We start from the raw sequence: 17522 nt of genomic DNA, 5'->3' as shown, positions 1-17522 counted from the left end.
ACTGACAAGCATGAGCCAAAGAACACACACAGACTTACTGATTAAATACCCAGTAAAACACATAAAATTTTTGCCAAAAAAGAAAAATGGCAATGTGCTAAGCCATAAAGCCAATCTCAATAAATATGTCATACCCTAGAGACTATTTTTATTCAATATGAGGCATGAAATTAGGAATTAATAACAAAATTTTTACAAGTTAAAATTGAAAGACATACTACAAAAATGTCAAGAAACATGGAAGAGCAGGAACATCAAGTATTTTCTTCCTTTTTTTTTTTTTTTTTTTGGAGGGGGGTGCTGGGGATTGAACCAAGGGCCTTATGCATGCAAGGCAAGGACTCTACCAAATGAGCTATATCCCCAGCCCCTACCAAGTATTTTTAAGGACAGTAAAAAGGATGATCCAGATAAGAGCAAAAATTAGTGAATCAGAAAAAAAAGAAATAGTACAGATGATGAAAAAAGGTAAAAACAAGATACTTTGAAAACACTAACAATACTTTAAAAAAATTCTGACAAATTTATCAAGAAAAACAGACAAGGGAGGAATAGTAATGGAAAGGGTGGTGATATATAATAGTAAAATTAGAAAAATAGTTAATGATTTTTTGTACCAGTTGATGAGCACAAGAGTTTCTATAACACTACCTTATCTACTTTGGTCCCTCAAATCCAAGATGGACTGGTTCCATGAACCCCTGAAGATACCAAAATTTGAGGATGTCAAATCCCTTATAGTGTTTGCATATAACATACATACAATTTACTGTATGCTTTAAATCATCTCCAGATTATGTATAATGCCTAACACAATGTAAATTGTTATACTGCATTGTTTAGGGAATAATAAAAAGAAAAAAATCTGTATGTGTTTAGTGAACGTGCAAAAATTTTTAAAATATTTTCACACTCAGCATTTGGCTGAATTTGGGAATACAGTCCATGGATACATAGAGCCAGTTGTGTGTGTAAAGGCTTACTGATAGCCTGTGGAAAATAGATTGTAGGGAAATAAGAGTAGAACTGATAAGCATCACACATTGTATATTGTATACATATACTGAATTATCAAATTGTACCCCATAGTAAAATTAAAATAATAACTAAAATAGAGTAGAGATGGGAAAATCAGTTAGGGACTTTTTCCAGCTGGACATGCCAGAAGAGATGGTATCTTGGATCAGAGAAGTAGCAGTGTAGGTAGTGATAAGTGCCTAAATTTGGGGACATCTATAAACAAATACAGAGGCTATGAATACAATAATAGTAAAACCAAATAAGAGATATATAAAAAATAAAATAACATTAGTAAGTTAGATTTGTCCTAGGAACGTAAAGTTGCCCTGATATGAGGAAATCTACTAATATAATTAACCACATTGACAGTTTAGAGGGGGAAATAATGCAATATCTTAATAGGGGCCAAAATAGGAATTGGAAAATTTCAAATACACTCATAAGTGAACACACATACAGATACACTTCTTAGAAAACTAGAAATGCAACATATAGTAGATATGTCATATTCATTACTGTTTACGGTTGTCATTTAGCCTTTCTAAGAAATCTTGTAAATTTTCCAATATTATTTTAATCATATATTATTCTCATCTTTTCAAATTGTCAAAACCCAAATATTTAACATTTCTTGAAGTTACAATCAGTCTACAAACCTAGGTACCACCAATTGTTCAATCAGTCTCTCTCTCTCTCTCTCTCTCTCTCTCACACACACACACACACACACACACACACACACACACACACACACACACACCCCTCTCACAGGAAACTTCAATTCAAAAGTGTGTTGAGTTTCCAGCTCTGTGGAAAGGAAAGGCATCTCTTCATTAGTAACATTGCCACTAAATGCACACACAACCAAAAATGCTTAACCTCAAAGGTAACCAGGAAAATGCAAATATATAAATTAGATATCACTTCATACATATCAAAATGTCAAAAAATAAATGGTGACAATATGCAATGTTAGCAACGTGTGGACAAATGAAGCTCTAATACACTGCTAGTGGGATTATAAATTGATATAACCCATTACAAAAATATCTGTCCATATCTGAAAAAAGGTTAAATTATGCAAACTTTATGAATCACAAATTTTATCTGTAAATACACACTCTACAAAAATTCAAATATTATCACTTGAAGATATACATAAGAATGTTTGTTGAATCATTTTTTCTAAAGTAGCAAAAAAACTGTAAACACCTTAAGTGCACATTAACAGGAAAATGGATGCATTATAAAAATATAATGTAATAATTTTTAATAGTTAAAATAAATAAGTTACATTAAGCTTATCAAAAGTAATAGTTTTTAATACAGGGTTGAACAATAAGTTGTAAAATGATTCATGTGATGTAATGCATTTTACACAAAATGTTAAAAACACTAAAATCAGTAATTAGTCTGAAGCACATTTATAACATCAAAAAGAAAAATGCAAATTCATGATCATAATTATCTTTGAGGAGGGAAAGAGAAAGGAGAATGGAATCAAGTAAGATTCAGAGGGATGCCACCTGTTTCTTTAAAGGTTAGTTTTCAAAAAAAGAAATGTGGTACATTTTTAAAGAATTTATACTCTAATCTATTTAATCTTTTTAAAAGTTGGTTGATAGGTACCTATTTTTTTTATATTTTATTCTCTAAAGAGTAAAAAATACTGGGGAAAATCACATCACGATTATTTACTCCATAAGCAACCTATGACCTTTGGCCAAAAGCAATCAGATTTTGACCTAACCATTCTAAAAATGCAATCAATTCCTTCCTTGCAAATTGAGCCCTTGTATACTCTCCAAGGATGATTGCCTCCAAATTGACAAATGGATTCTGTTGTTTTGTGAGGCATTTAAATCAAATCTTCCAGATAATAAGCCTAAGTCTGCCTCTTGGGAAAGGCACTTAATACATTTCCTATACAAGGCACTGATGACACTTAGCTTGTGAGGAACCATTTCTATCTTGATGTTGGAACTTGAATGACTTCCAGTCTCCAACAATATTCTATATGTCAAAGCAAGTCTCAGAAAAAGTTTGAGAGGCTCATTCATTTTTAGCAGAGTGTGAGGACCAAGGTACTTAACATTAGACCAAAGTGCATTAACATTAGCATTACAGTGAAGGCTTTGTTGTTGCTTTTTTTATTTCGCAGAACTCTCTTATTTTGATCTTCCCTTTCCCCTCAGCTAATTTGTCTTGTTTCCATGATTATCTATTTTGAGGAGTCATGAATCCACATCATTCTTTCAGGTGTATGTACGCTATGAAATAAGAGAAAATTGACAGCCCAAGAGGTTTTCAAAATAGACCAATCCATTCTTGGCCTCAGACTGCCATTAAAGGAGACTTGAAAAGAATATAGCCACTTGTTTTGCTGTTAGGGAGTAAAACAAGTACACTAATTCTCATTCAACCACCATCAGGAGAGAGATCTGTGTGCTACTTTTTTTTGTAATTAACACAATTTTTTCTTGTACAGTGTTAGGCTATTTTGATAACTTCACATGATTTTCATATATAGTTGCCGGACCAGAATGTATGTTACCTGAATGTGTTTTCAAGAATTATGACTATAATGTCTTTTATGGGTTCTCATTTCCCAAGTTTCCTTTTCATTTTTCTCATTAAGCTAGATGGTTAGTTCTTATATTGTATTATCTCCTTATATCAATAGTTGGGTGTCCATTATATACCCTAGGAATTTTCTCTGTTGATAAGTTATAGCTAGCAGTTTTTATCTTAGTAGGATCTAAATAGTTAAATATCCTTGAGGAGAAGGTAAGTTTAAACTACCTAGAATTGGCATCTTAAATTTCCTAGTTTTTCTCTCCCTGAGTCTCCTAACATGATTCCTCTTTGTCCTCTATATTTTTTACTAGTTCTATTGGTATCTTCAGATAGCTATCTTTTGAATACATAACCCAGGATCCTGGGTCCCTAAACCTCCTGTTTGTCCAAGGATCAGGAGAAAATGTGGAACAGTGCCTGGGACTCAGAATATTGACAGCTAGGATGGAAGCTAAGAAAGAAGCTGGTTTGGATCAGAAGAGCACGCTTTTTTTTTGTCATCTGTTTTTTCTACCTTTCATTCCAATCATTGGCTATGAGCACAAAATACTATTCCTCAGCCTGTTTCCCACTCTTCACATTCTAATTCAAAGGATCTTGGGAGACCATGAAAAATATCTCCACTTTCCAAAGGCCAGACTTCACTGGTAGGGGTGCTAATTTGCAGTCCCACCAGCAATGTATGAGTGTGCCTTTTCCCCACATCCTTGCCAACATTTATTGTTTCTTATATTCTTGATAACTGCCATTCTGACTGGAGTGAGATGAACAAAATAGACATGGCCCATAATTTTAAGGTGCTTTCTGTCAAATTAAGAAGCTGTACCTGTGGGAAGGAAGCCAGTGTTCGGTCAATGAATGCTATGGGTGCAAAAGATTATGGTTGGTGATGAATCAGTGCTGAAACTGGCACTACAAGTTTCCTTCTTTGTGAACAAAATACTACTTCTATTTCTTTAGGAAAATATTTTGGACCAAAACGCTCTGGCTAGAAACAAATCAAGACCTAGCCAGCCCTAATAGGGAAAGAACTATCCTCTTACTTTGGCTTAATCGTGATGAAGAAAAACAAAGAAGTGAAACATAAAACTCCAAGAGAGAGAGAAAATCTGGATTATTAGAAATGTCTCCAGGGCCTATCACATCCATGGGTGGAAGAGGAGGAGGGAGAAGAACTTCAGATGTGCTTCACTGGTATCACTAGATTTAGATGCCTATTTTCATGTGTATGCTTACAGAATGTCTTAGAGTGTGTTGGTGGTGTTTATTCTGTATGCATTTGTGGTATACATTTTATAATTTTTTTAGTTGTCAATGGACCTTTATTTTATTTATTTTTATGTGTACTGAGGATGAAACCCAGTGCTTCACACATACTAGGCAAGTGCTCTGCCACTGAACCACATCCCCAGCCTGTGGTATATATTTGTCTGAATGTATTTGCGGATGTTGGCACACGAGTGAGAATAAGAGTATTTGTATGAATGTGTGTGTTTTAAAAGAGGAGTTTTTGGTAATTTTTTAATAAAAATCCTAATTCATAATCAATTTGACGCAGTTCAAAAAAAAGGGTGCATATCCATGGTGAATCAGTTGTTCCTGATGGCCTATGAACTCTCTGAATATTGGTTTCCCTAATGTCCTTTTTCAAAAATATTTTTTGGTTGTAGATGGGCATAATATGTTTATTTATTTACTTTTATGTGGTTCTGAGGATTGAACCTAGTTCCTCATACATGAAAGGCAAGTGTTTTATCACTGAGCTACAGCCCCCGCCCACTAGCATCCTTTAATGTAGAGTTAAGTTCCTAAAGAGTACTTCTTGAATGGCCAACTGGTACAACTTTAATGCATTCCTGAGTCCGAAGCTAGATAACAGGTTGAGAGGGGGGCAATCTAGACATATGGGCCTCCTTGCTTTCCCTAAGAGATAATCATCTTTTTCATTCCTCATTCATTGATCATACCATTTACTGAGCTCTCCTTAAGTGTCAAATGATATAAGTGCCTGGGAAACCATGAAGACTCAGCATTTGCTGTCAAGGAGTTCACAGGGAGTCTACTTTACCCTTAACCACTCACATACTGTATTAGCTTTTCATCCCCATAACCAAAATACTTGGTAAGAGCAACTTTGAGAAAAAAAAGTTTACTTTGGCTCATGATTTCAGAGATTAATTCCATGGTTAGCCAACTCCATTGCTTTGGGGACTGAAGTGAGGTAGAACATCATGGTGAAAATGATGTGGTGAAGTAAAACTGCTCAGATAATGCTCAGATCATGGCAACCAGGGTCGATGCGGTGGAAAAACAAGACAGACAACAGAGAGAGACAGAGAAAAAGAGAGGAGGGGACAAAACATAATCGCCAAGGGCGTCCTCACTCAATGATCTATTTCCTTAAGGCATGCCCCACCCTGCAGTTCATTCAAATTATTAATTCATCAAAGGGATTAATTCACTGATAATAAGTGCCTAGAACTCTGAGCCTTGCTGTATTGGGAACCATGTTTCCAAAGCATGAACTTTTCAGGAGACATTCCAGATCAGAAATATATACATATTAATAACCTCCCTTCCTGAGAACTAATCTTCTTTTCTGACTCCTAGACTTCACTCCTAATGGATGAGCCATGTATTTATCAGTATGTCTAAATTTGCTTTCAGCCACATTTTCTTCCTTGCAGTCCATTCTACATAGACCACTACATAAGTCATTCTAAAACAAGATTATTATATTTTCACAATCCTACTCAAATCTCTTTAGTGGCTCTGCATTACATACAGGAAAAACTCTACCACTTCCCTATTCAAATGCTTGTATTTACTCATTAGGTCAAAATGAGTAATACAGAATATATATATATATATATATATATATATATATATATACAGAATATATATTATATATTAATACAGAATATATATATTCTTAATACAGAATATATACATTCTGTATATATACAGAGAGAGAGAGAACATACTTTCCCAGATATTAAATTTTTTATTCTCAAAACATTTAGCATCTAATAACTGCCAGGCATACAAAGGAAATAATTGCTTCTTTGTTTATATGATGATTTGATCAAATATCTGATATCAGTAGGTACTGATGTGTGGCCTATTAGTATGAAATGTCTCACCTCGATGCCTCACAGTATTCTTTGCTTTGGCAGTAAGAGAGAATGATGGGAGAAGAAGCACTTCTTGCAGATGGCTCATGATCATCTCCTTGCTAACTCTGCTATGTCCTGCCATATTCTTTAAGTCTATCCCAAAGGTGTCATCCTGCCTACATATATAGAAGGATCAGTATCCAGTAGTGGTTTAGACGCTTTCTCCAAACTCCTTGAATCACTCCAGTCAATTCATGACCTCAGTGAATTAAACTCAGTTGCAAAGAACAGACTTCTTGGATGACACTGTTGGCTGCTTATGCAAGAATCCCTACCAAAATGCTCTCCTCACATTATCTATTTGTAGCAGTATATGTATGGTGTTGGTAAAGTATAAAGGGAAAGGATGGAGAAAATTTGATTGCAGATAGGGAGCCACGCCAAGTTTTTAAGGGTATTTTGTGGAAGAAGACAAAGATTCGCCTGCTGTGGGTCTGTACTTTTTATTTGTGAATGGTAAGGCTAGCAGGGGAAAGATGGATTTGGCTAAACCTAGACTAGTGAGGGTACAAAATTCATGTGAAACAAGATTTCTCCTCAGAACACAGCTACAAGGCCCTGCTGTAAGAAAATACCAATTTGTTTTCTTAAACCTATTGCGTCATTTTTCATTTTTATCTTCCTAGGAAGTAAACTTACCATGTCCGTGTCAGACACAGGGCCAAAACTGGTCACATAGATGTCAGTCTTCACTTCAGTCACAGCATCTGAGCAAAATAAAGTAAAAAAAGCAGAATATCATGAAAGAGTGTTGCCTTAGATCAGAGAGAATACTTGCTATTTCTGAGAAAAGATGTTTCACACACTCAGGAAAAACCCCTCAAGAACTTCTCACCTGTCCTGTTACTTCACAGAGAACATGCTAGATACAGGCATAAAGTAGGTTTCTATTTTAGTCAGTTGTTTTTCTTGCCATGAAAAAAACACCTGACAAGAATAATTTTAAGGAGAAAAAGTTTATTTTGGGGCTTGCAGTTTCTGAGTTCTCAGACCATTGATGGCTGATTCCATTCCATCCCTCAGAGGCCAAGGGGGAAGCCTCATATCTAAACCATAACAGCTCATCCCTGGCCACCTAAAATTCAAGGCCATTTCATAATGCAAAATATATTCAGTCCATTCCAAGAGTCCCCATAGTCTTAACAGTTTTAGAACTGTCCTAAAGTCCAAGTCCAAATTAGCCTGTTATACTCAAGGCAATCTCTCATTGTGCACTCCTATAAAAATCAAAAGCAAATTGCAAATATCTAATATATAAAGGCATAGAGTAAACATTTCCATTACAAAATGAAGAAATGGGGGCATAGAAAGTTGGGATAGGACCAAAGTAAGACTGAAATACATCTGGGCAAACAAGTCTTCTAGTTCCATGTGTGCTATTTGGAGCACAGGAGATAATGATGTACTCTCCAAAAGGCTTGTGTAGCTCTGCCCCTGTGGCCTTGTTGGTTGCAACCTACCTGGCCTCTTTGTTGGCTTGTTTCTGCTTGATTCCTGCAGTTTTCCTCAGCAGACTTCCCACATTACTGTCATTTCATAATCTCAGGGGTCTCCAGCAGCTTTGGCTTCTTTCTCTCATCTCCATGCATTGCCCTCTCAGGGGCAGCCCATAGGCACTCCTCCCCATTGCACTTTGCCTGGCCTCCCAGGCCTCCCTTTGAAATCTTGGTGGAAGCCTCCATGACCCCCTAACTCCAGCATCCTGTAATCCTGCAGAACCAGCACCTCGTGGTCGATGCCAGAGTCTTTTGCTATGTTGAGCAGTAGCCAAGCCTCCAGAAACTACAGCAGCAGTCTCTGAATGCCTTGGTGGATGCACTTGGTGAAACAAATTCTTGCCCCTACCCATGCAAGTAGGGTGCCCCACTGGGCTCAAAGAAATTTTTACTTTTATACCCTCGAACCTGAGATTTCCTCAAGCCATTTTGTCCTATTGTTTCTGGGTAAAGTTTTTACCATTTCTTTAGTGTCTGTAATGTCTTTAACATTCATTACATCTTTAATAGCCCCAGTTTTATTCACAGTTTTCTGGACAAACTGCAAGATTTTCAAATCTTTCTGCTCCTGATTATCACAATAAACTTGGCTGAAATTTGCCAGTAATATCTACACCATTGCCTGAATATTATGCTGCCTAGAAATTTAAAAGTCCATCATCTTTAAATTCAATCTCACAGATTAAAAGTCCATCATCTTTAAATTCAATCTCACAGAAATCTCAGGACTTGAGCAAAATATCTTTTCAGCTGGAACATAATATGAATGGCCTACAGTCTGGCCTTCTTAGCTCTCACCAGAATTCCCTCTTCAAGTCCACTTATAACAATCTTAAACTTTTCCAGCTTGCATTGCTAAACTTTCTAAAATTCCTCCCACAAATTCCAAAAATCCCCCAAACCTTGTTCAGCTTAGTACAGCAACAACCCCACTTCTCAGTATCAATTTCTTCTGTTTTAGTCAGCTTTTATGCTACTACGATCAAAAGATCTGACACAAACAATTTTAAGGAGCAAAAATTTATTTGGGGGCTCATGTTTTCAGAGCTCTCAATTTATAGAGAGCTGACTCCATTTCTCAGTGCCCATGGCAAGGCAGTATGTTGGAGGAAAGCATCTAGGGACATGGAACCAAAAAGCAGAGAGAGAGAATTCATCAACAGAGATAAAATATATACCCCAAGGGAATGGCCCCCAAGATCTACCTCCTCCAGTCACACCCTACCTGCCTTGAGTTACCACATATTTAATTGAGTTACCACATATTTAAACCATTGGGATTAGACTCTTATAACCCAAATCAATTTACCTCTAAACCTTCTTGCATTTTCTTACACATAAGCTTTTTTGGGGGACATCTCATAGTTAAACCATAACAGTATCTTTTTAGGTAGCACTGAAAATTACACCAGATTCCCAAAGCAACATAATTTAGAGAGGGCACTTAGAGATCCCTAGTATTCACTCATGTTGGGTTCTCTCACTAGGTTTACCATTACCTGTGTTAGGTTACAAATGTTGCAAAATCCAGATCTCTCCCACTTCTAGGAACCTAAGTAGATTTTACTACCACTCCCTTGCTCACATAAAGTAGAGAGGAGCGATATGGCTGGTTCAAGTTGTGGGAGGAAGTATTGTGTCCCTTTCTTTCTGGAAAATTTAAGGTCTAATGCAAGGTCCTCTATGCAGAAGAGATCATGGAAACAAACATATTTGATGTGGTGCTACCATAAGATCAAAAGAGTATGGAGTGACGAGCTATGGAGGACAACTGCCTTGGTGAGTAGTCTGGGTCCGCAAGAGACTTTACATGAATGAGAAATACATTTTTGTTGAGTGACTGAGGTTTGGAGATAATTGATATCACATGATACATTCTCTTTACATTAATTTTTTTCTTTATTATACTATCCTAATCCAAGAACTTCTGAAGGGCAGCATCCCTGTTTTATCTCTATACCCTCAACATACAGAATAGTGGTTTGTTACTCAGATGGTGTCCACTAAACACTTTTTGTATTAATGGATGAATCCCATCACATATTTGTCATGTGGCAAAATAATACTGTCTTAGTCCATTTTTGCTGGCATAACAAAATTCCTTAGACTGGATAATTTTTAAATAACAGAAATTTATAGCTCACAGTTTTCAAGGCTGGGAAATACAAAATCAAGACCCCAACAAAACTGAGAGCCCATTCCTCATATACGGTATCTTCTGTATCATCACCTAATGGAAGGGGCTAGGAAGTATTCTTAAGCCATTTTTATAAAAGCACTAATCCCATTCATGGACTAATCAGAACTGCAAGGCCCCCACCTCCTAACACTATCACAGTGAGGATTAAGTTTCAACATAGGAATATTGGAAAGACACAAACATTCAAATCATAATGGATACCCAGAAAATGAAGCTATCCCCCTTCCAAGTTTCTTGTTTTCTGCTTCCATAAGCCCTGTTTATCTCATTGCAGCTCATTTGGCCCACTCATGCCAGCGTGTCTCAGAGCACAAGGCAAAGCAGCCTACTCCAGACTAGTAAAGCCCATATCAGTAAGTCATCAAAGTCCCACTCTACGTGAGCGTGCCTGACCCTAGTGGAGACATCATCAATAAAGCCTACACAAGATTTTATATATTTGTATAATGAATTGGTTACTGAAGCCTAGGGTACTATTTCTTTTCTTTCACAGAGAGATAAGGCATTTACCTCCTCCATATGTACCATATTCTCTGCACTCAGGCAGTCCTGGATTCTCCCTGAATATACTTCATATCTTGTTGATTTCTCACATTCCAGAACTATCCCTGAAGAACTGATGGGTTCAATATACTCAAGGCCAATGCACTCATCCAAAAACATTCCATTTTCAAAAGAGACTATAAGCATCATTTAGTAATAATCAACACTATAATCAATTCACCAAAAGACACAATTTGCTCCTAAGCTTAATCAGCAAATAACATGTCTCTAAAACTAGAGTTGTGTTTTAAATAGTTGGGCTCTTGTCTAGGGTACAGGCTGCCTCAGAGCTATTTCTGTACTTGAAGGAGCAGAGTCTATGCCTCAGAACTCATAATATGATCCTAAAGGTATGTCTCCTCACACATACTACAAGGCTCATTTGCTGGTGAAGCAAATCCATTACACCTACTATTTGGCATAATGACTCCAATTGCCCTACTCCCAAGTACATAAAACACAATTAATTAACCAATGGAAGAGATCATAATGACATTAGAATCCTACATAATAGGCAGGACATTCCAGACACACAACAACTTTCTACACCAATGGAATTGTACAATTTTAAAAGAGTTATATACATTTTCAACAGAGGACTCAGCTTACAGGGGAAAAATGAGAAGAGAGTTGATGAGAAGATACTACAAAATTCAAGGATATGATAGGACTAGAGAGATCATGTGTAAAGTTGCCCAGCTGTAAAGTGACAAAAAAAGATATCCTGTCAAAATTCCCTTCTCTTCCTCTACTTCTCAGGCCAAGTCAGCACTTAATGACACTAGTGGAACAGTCAAGTGGCAAGAGACTGTACTAATTCTGAGGGTACAAAAGGAACCAGCCATAAGAAAGAGCCTTGTGGTAGTCAGAAAGTCTTGTGTTCTGGATCTCTTTTCCTGACTTGGTGAAAGCTTTACAAAAGAATGTTTTCCTTTGGTTACTCTTTAGCTGCAGAAAAGGGGAATTGGGAAGTTCACTCTGGTAATCAGTCTGTTATAAAGGATACCAAACCCCTTCTTTAATTTCAAGAAAAAATCTGGCAGGTAAGAGAATTAGGGGAAGTGAAATAAAAAGTGGGGGAGAGGAAAGGCTGGAAGGAAAGGTAAAGGACAGAGGTAATTAAAAAGGATTTGAGGTAAAAGATGGAAATACAGGATGAATGGGGGAAAGTGTGAAGAGAGGGAAAGAAAGGAATAGATAAAAGGAAATAAAATTAGCGATATAGAAACCTAGCAAGAGACAATGGGTAAATGAGAGAATAATGCTAAGAGATAAAAAGAGACATAATGCTTTTTTCACCAGAGAAATCCCAAATCCCTCAAACATAAAGGTGTGGAAAAGTGATTTTACTCATATCCTGGAAGTCCAAATGAAAGAGTGTTTTGAATTTATATTAACAACCTTAGGTATCTGGCCTTCCATTCCAAGCCCAGGCAAACACTGGGATATCTGGCATCCCTCCATTGTTCTACACAGGGACCACCATGCCCCAATAGCTAATCTAATTCTCTGCCTAAGAAATCTAGAATCTTAAAGTAAGGTACTTCAGAAAACACACAGAAGTACCCTACAAAAGAATGATAGAGCACTTAAAAGCATGATTAACTGGGTTTGAATTTAGGCTCTGCCACTGTTCTCTGTGTACCTTTTGAAACTTAACTCTTCTACACTTGTTTCTTCATCTGGAAAATTGGAATAATGATAGCACCTACCTCAGAATTTCTCTGAGGATATTCAGTTTTCAGTGTATGCTAGCTATCACTTCTAGTTAATGTTATTCCAGAGGCTAGACAACATGAGTTACCTGATTACACCAGGTGGGCAGAATTCACACAGAAGTTTAAGGTGTTGGGCCCCAGACAGAGAAGACAGAATCCACTTAGCACTCCAGCTCCTCTGTGTGAAGGAATAATTAAAAATTTGTGATTTCATTTAATTGGACACAAAGACCAGTGAATTAGACTAAAACTGATGAGGGTCACAATTCAGAGTCTAGTCTCTATTTACAGCCTTATCAATAAAGATAAATGTGAAATAGTAATTAGTGGAAAATAAGCAGGGCTTCTTTTTTCATCATTGCTTACATATGCTCCTTCACTCTTTATTCATCGATTTTATGGACTTAATATCCTTCCAATGTTTCCCTCTGAAAGAAAACATGAATTATCTTTTCTTTTTGCAAATTTGCTGTGATATTATAAGTGCTTCAATGGTCCCAAATTAACCAAAACATATATGAAATATATACACATGCATATGGCCACACACTTCCTTAACCTTTATTAGGACTATCATTGTTGGAAAACACATGAAGCAGCCTTACATTCTTTCTACTTGCTGATTCAAAAGAGTAAATATCAGAAAATCACCAAATGACCACTTTATTTATGTTTAATATATTCTGCATGATAAACTGAATTTTCTAGTTTAACCTCAAATATACATTAATCTTAGCATTGCCCTTTGAACCCACAACAACAAAGTGTCCTCCATTTTATTCTGAGACAGGGTCTTGTTAAAATGCTGAGGCTGGCCTCAAAATTGCAGTGCTCCTGACTCAGCCTCCTGAGTTGCTGGGATTACAAGTATCTACCACCATGCCTAGCTGAGATTTAAAGACCTTGCAAGATTTTAAAGAGTGACTGTTACACCCCTATATATGCTCTTCTTCATTTACAGACTTGTCCCAACTTCCTTAGACTGTTTTCTCTTTTGATATGGATTTAAGAACCCTCCCTATTCTCCATTCACTTTCTTCTGGCTAAGGTCTGATTTGTTACTGACCCTCTAAAATATGTTTCTGGTAAAGTTTGTCACAATTTCATTAGGTACATGATTATGAGACGAATAATAAGGAAAAAAGTCAACCACACCTCTTTATCTCAACTACAGGCCATGAAACACACTTCAAATTCCTCACAATGCCATTTTTTCTAAGAATAATGAGCCTTTCAAGATTGGGAATCCAGCCAAGAGAACAACTAGTCAACTTTTCTGATTTCTCACTTCCACATCACTAGGAATTTGGGAAAATAAATTGCATATACATATTTGAAGTGACTGGATTCCTGGAAAAGAACTCCCACAGGACTAGTTATCTGGGTCTGCTAACTACATGGACCTAAGGAATGGGCTACAATGACTTATACACAAGCTCTCACAGAAATGACAATTAGTGTGTTTTCTGTTCTCAAGCTAATGGCATTTCCATCTGTCATTGATAAAGCTTGAGGTGTTGTGATTTGCTAAGTACTCATTGTTAATCCCAATAGTATTAATCACAGATAAATTCCCTGGAAAAAAACAAAAGCAGGTAGTTTAGGGAAGCAGAAATTACAATAGTGTGCCAGATATCTTGAGTTCTTTTATAAACTCAGCTACTAACTTACAGCCTGTATTATAGGCTATTTGGGCAAACTTCACAGCTTTTGCAATTTGGTAGGCTTAGAGATCTATCATTGTCTTGTCTATGACACATCATCTAGTTTGTAGTATCCAGAAAGTGCAGCAAAAGTATCTAGTCACTGGAAAGTACAGCAAAATTCTAATAGCCAGCTGCTTTCCTTTTGAGGACATTAAGTTAGAATTTTTACTCTGTCTCTTTTTGTGTGTCTCTGTGTCTCTTTCTGTATCTCTCTGTCTCAGTTTCCATTTCTCTTTGTGTGTGTGTATATGTATATATTTGTATCTGTGGAGTCTCTCTTTGCTTCCTGATCATCATGTGAGCTGCTTCTGCCAGACTCTTTCACCATGATGTTCTGCATCATCTTGAGACCCAGTGAATGGAGCCTGCTGTCTATGGACTGAGACCTCTGAACTTTGTTCACCCAAATAAACTTTTCCTCTTCTAAAATTGTTCTTGTCGGGTCTTTTAGTCATAGCAACAAAAGGCTGACTAAAACTATATATAGAAAGAGTAGAATAATACCAGAGTGGAAAAATTAAAGTGGTGGTGATTGTGGTCCCTTAAATCTTGTGCAATTTCTTCCTGGTGTTGTGTTATAAGCATATATTGCACATCTTGCATAAAGTTGAAACAGCCTACAATCCAAATATAGCTAGTGGACAGTAGAGAACCTTTCAGACCATTCCAAATATAGCTAGTGGACAGTAGAGAACCTTTCACAGGTCCTTAAAAAACATTGGTTCTTGGGTCATTAACTGCAGCATTCCTCATTCTTTATCATTGTCCTATTCCTCAATCTGACACTTAATGCTTATATTGTGAAGCACCAACATATATTTCAATTGTTGATTCAACTGGTTTCACTTGTCTTTTACACATTCTAGATTTTTGCCTCCCCAATCTTTCTCTTAGCTTTTCCCTTATACCTATTATTTGCCATTTAACCTAACAGATACACAGAATGTAGTAAATAAATTAATGAATTTGACTTTGGAAGATCTTTGTCCAAGTTATAGAAGTGCTGCTGACAAGATCTATGACCCTTATTAAGATATTTGTATTTGCCTTCTTGATTATCAACTTACTTATCTAGAATATGACAAGTTTCAGCACAGGTATCAATAAAGCCCAATGAAAAAATATGAATTCATGGTTCACTGGTTTCTAAGACTAAAGTAGATCAGAAGCACCAAACAAAAAATAAAGAGATAGGATCAAAGGCAGGAACAATAAATAAATACTAATATAGTAATGAAATAGGCAGAAAAAATAACTGCACAATGTCTTCTCCATTCTAAAAGCATATCTAGAGCCAAGAGCCAGGGGAGATGTGCAGTAAAAATTTTAAAAAGTCAAAACATTCCAAAATGTTACAGGTATGCATGCACTGGCATTTTTGTACGGCCTACACATTCTTAACATAATATATAACTAACATATGAATGTGAAAACCAGTTAGTCCAGGTCCTAGTTCAAGTGAACTATGATAGTATTTCTTTTTATCTCTAAAAAAGGAGTTGATCTCGTTATGATTCTAATATTAAAACACTGTAGTTTCCATAGCCATAGTAAACTAGAAAAGACTACCAGAAGCAAAAACATGTTTGGTGCTTACAGATAATATGGCATAGGTAACTTCACATTTCAGTATAACCCCTCTGCTTCAAACACACAATAATGATAGATAAAATATTTTTGTAGTTGTTGATGAATATTTGTTTTATTTATTTATTTTTATGAGATGCTGAGGATGGAACCTGGTGCTTCCTACATGCTAGGCAAGTGCTCTACCTCTGAGCCATAACCCTAGCCCCTCTCTGGTGGTGTCTAATGAACATTAATTTCATAAGGAAGAAATGTCACTAGAAAGATCTGAGGGGAACTTCGTGAAACCCTATTTCTAAATAAAATACAATATAGGGCTGGGGATGTGGATCAGTGGTTAATTACTGCTGGGTTCAATATGTGGTTAAAAAAAGAAATTTCTTGGGCTCAAGTGAAATATGATGTAAGGGGGGGAATAGTTTATTAGGAGTAAAGAATGGGGAACAGGGATCAAAATCATGTATAAATATAAGGATATTTTTCCTTCTTAAGTTCATTAAAATAGTTATGACTGATGAAACAAAATACTACAATATTATCTTGTGTTTTTAATGAATGTTGATATAAAAAATTAAACAACTGCAACATTAACATCACTTGATTGGTAAATTGACTTACACTTTATTAGGAATGAAATAATATTAACTAAGAAGACTTTCAAAGATTGCAATCCTTATAGCAACTAATAAATCTCATAAAAACATGATTCTAAAATGATTATAAATTAACTAAAATAAAATAATAAAAAATATTCAAACATTCCAAAAGAATGAAGGAAATATAAAAAAGATAAACACAAGAACCTGGGAGACAAAAAGAAAACAAACAATAAAATGATACATATAAATGATACATACACAAAAAATATATTAAATGTATATGGCCAAGCATACCAATAAAACAAAAATTGTCAGACTGGAAAAAATGCTAGTCATACTCCACGTACAAGAAACAGATAAAAACAAAGGAAAGGAAAATGTATGCAGTGTAAATAATAACTGAAAGAGAAATGTTGTGTCTATATTAATATCAATAAAATAAATTTTAAGAAAGAAAAATTGTAAAACATAAAGACTTACATGATTGAATGACAGGTAAGGCATTACAAGGCCTAAAGTGTATATATCTAGTGATGGGGCTTCAAAACACATGAGGCAAGATTTAAAATAAATGAGGCAAAAACAAGCAGGATCAATGAAAAATAAACAAACCCCAAATTATTGTCAGAAAGGTCAATATTCCTCTATCAGAAATCCAGTAAGGTATGTACAAACAAAATTAATAAACGCAAGGAAGATGTGAACCTCATCAACCAATACCTACAACAGAAGAATATTAAATCTTTTCAAATGCAAAAGAACATTCATCCGATAGGCCTTAAAACAAACCTTAACAAATTTAAAAGAATTGAAATAACATAAATCATGATCAGTGACCATAAAAGATCAAAAAAAGGAATTGATAACAGAAAATATCTGTGAAGCCTCCAAATCATTAGA

The 17522-nt window shown here is 35.9% G+C and overlaps 1 protein-coding gene across 1 annotated transcript in view; it reads right to left on the bottom strand.

The window, feature by feature from the left end:
- Window positions 1-17522, bottom strand: part of Gabra3 (gamma-aminobutyric acid type A receptor subunit alpha3) — a 122741-nt gene that overhangs the window by 61405 nt on the left and 43814 nt on the right. The window contains exon 3 of the mRNA XM_026403517.2: window positions 7413-7480. Within this exon, the coding sequence (XP_026259302.1) occupies window positions 7413-7480 (68 nt within the window). The remainder of the gene's footprint in view (window positions 1-7412; window positions 7481-17522) is intronic.

The sequence above is a fragment of the Urocitellus parryii genome, chromosome X (genome assembly GCF_045843805.1).
Source record: "Urocitellus parryii isolate mUroPar1 chromosome X, mUroPar1.hap1, whole genome shotgun sequence".
In the NCBI taxonomy this organism is placed as follows: Eukaryota; Metazoa; Chordata; class Mammalia; order Rodentia; family Sciuridae; genus Urocitellus; species Urocitellus parryii.
The sequence above is the reverse complement of the archived record's forward strand: the minus strand, read 5'-3'. Positions and strand labels throughout refer to the sequence as shown.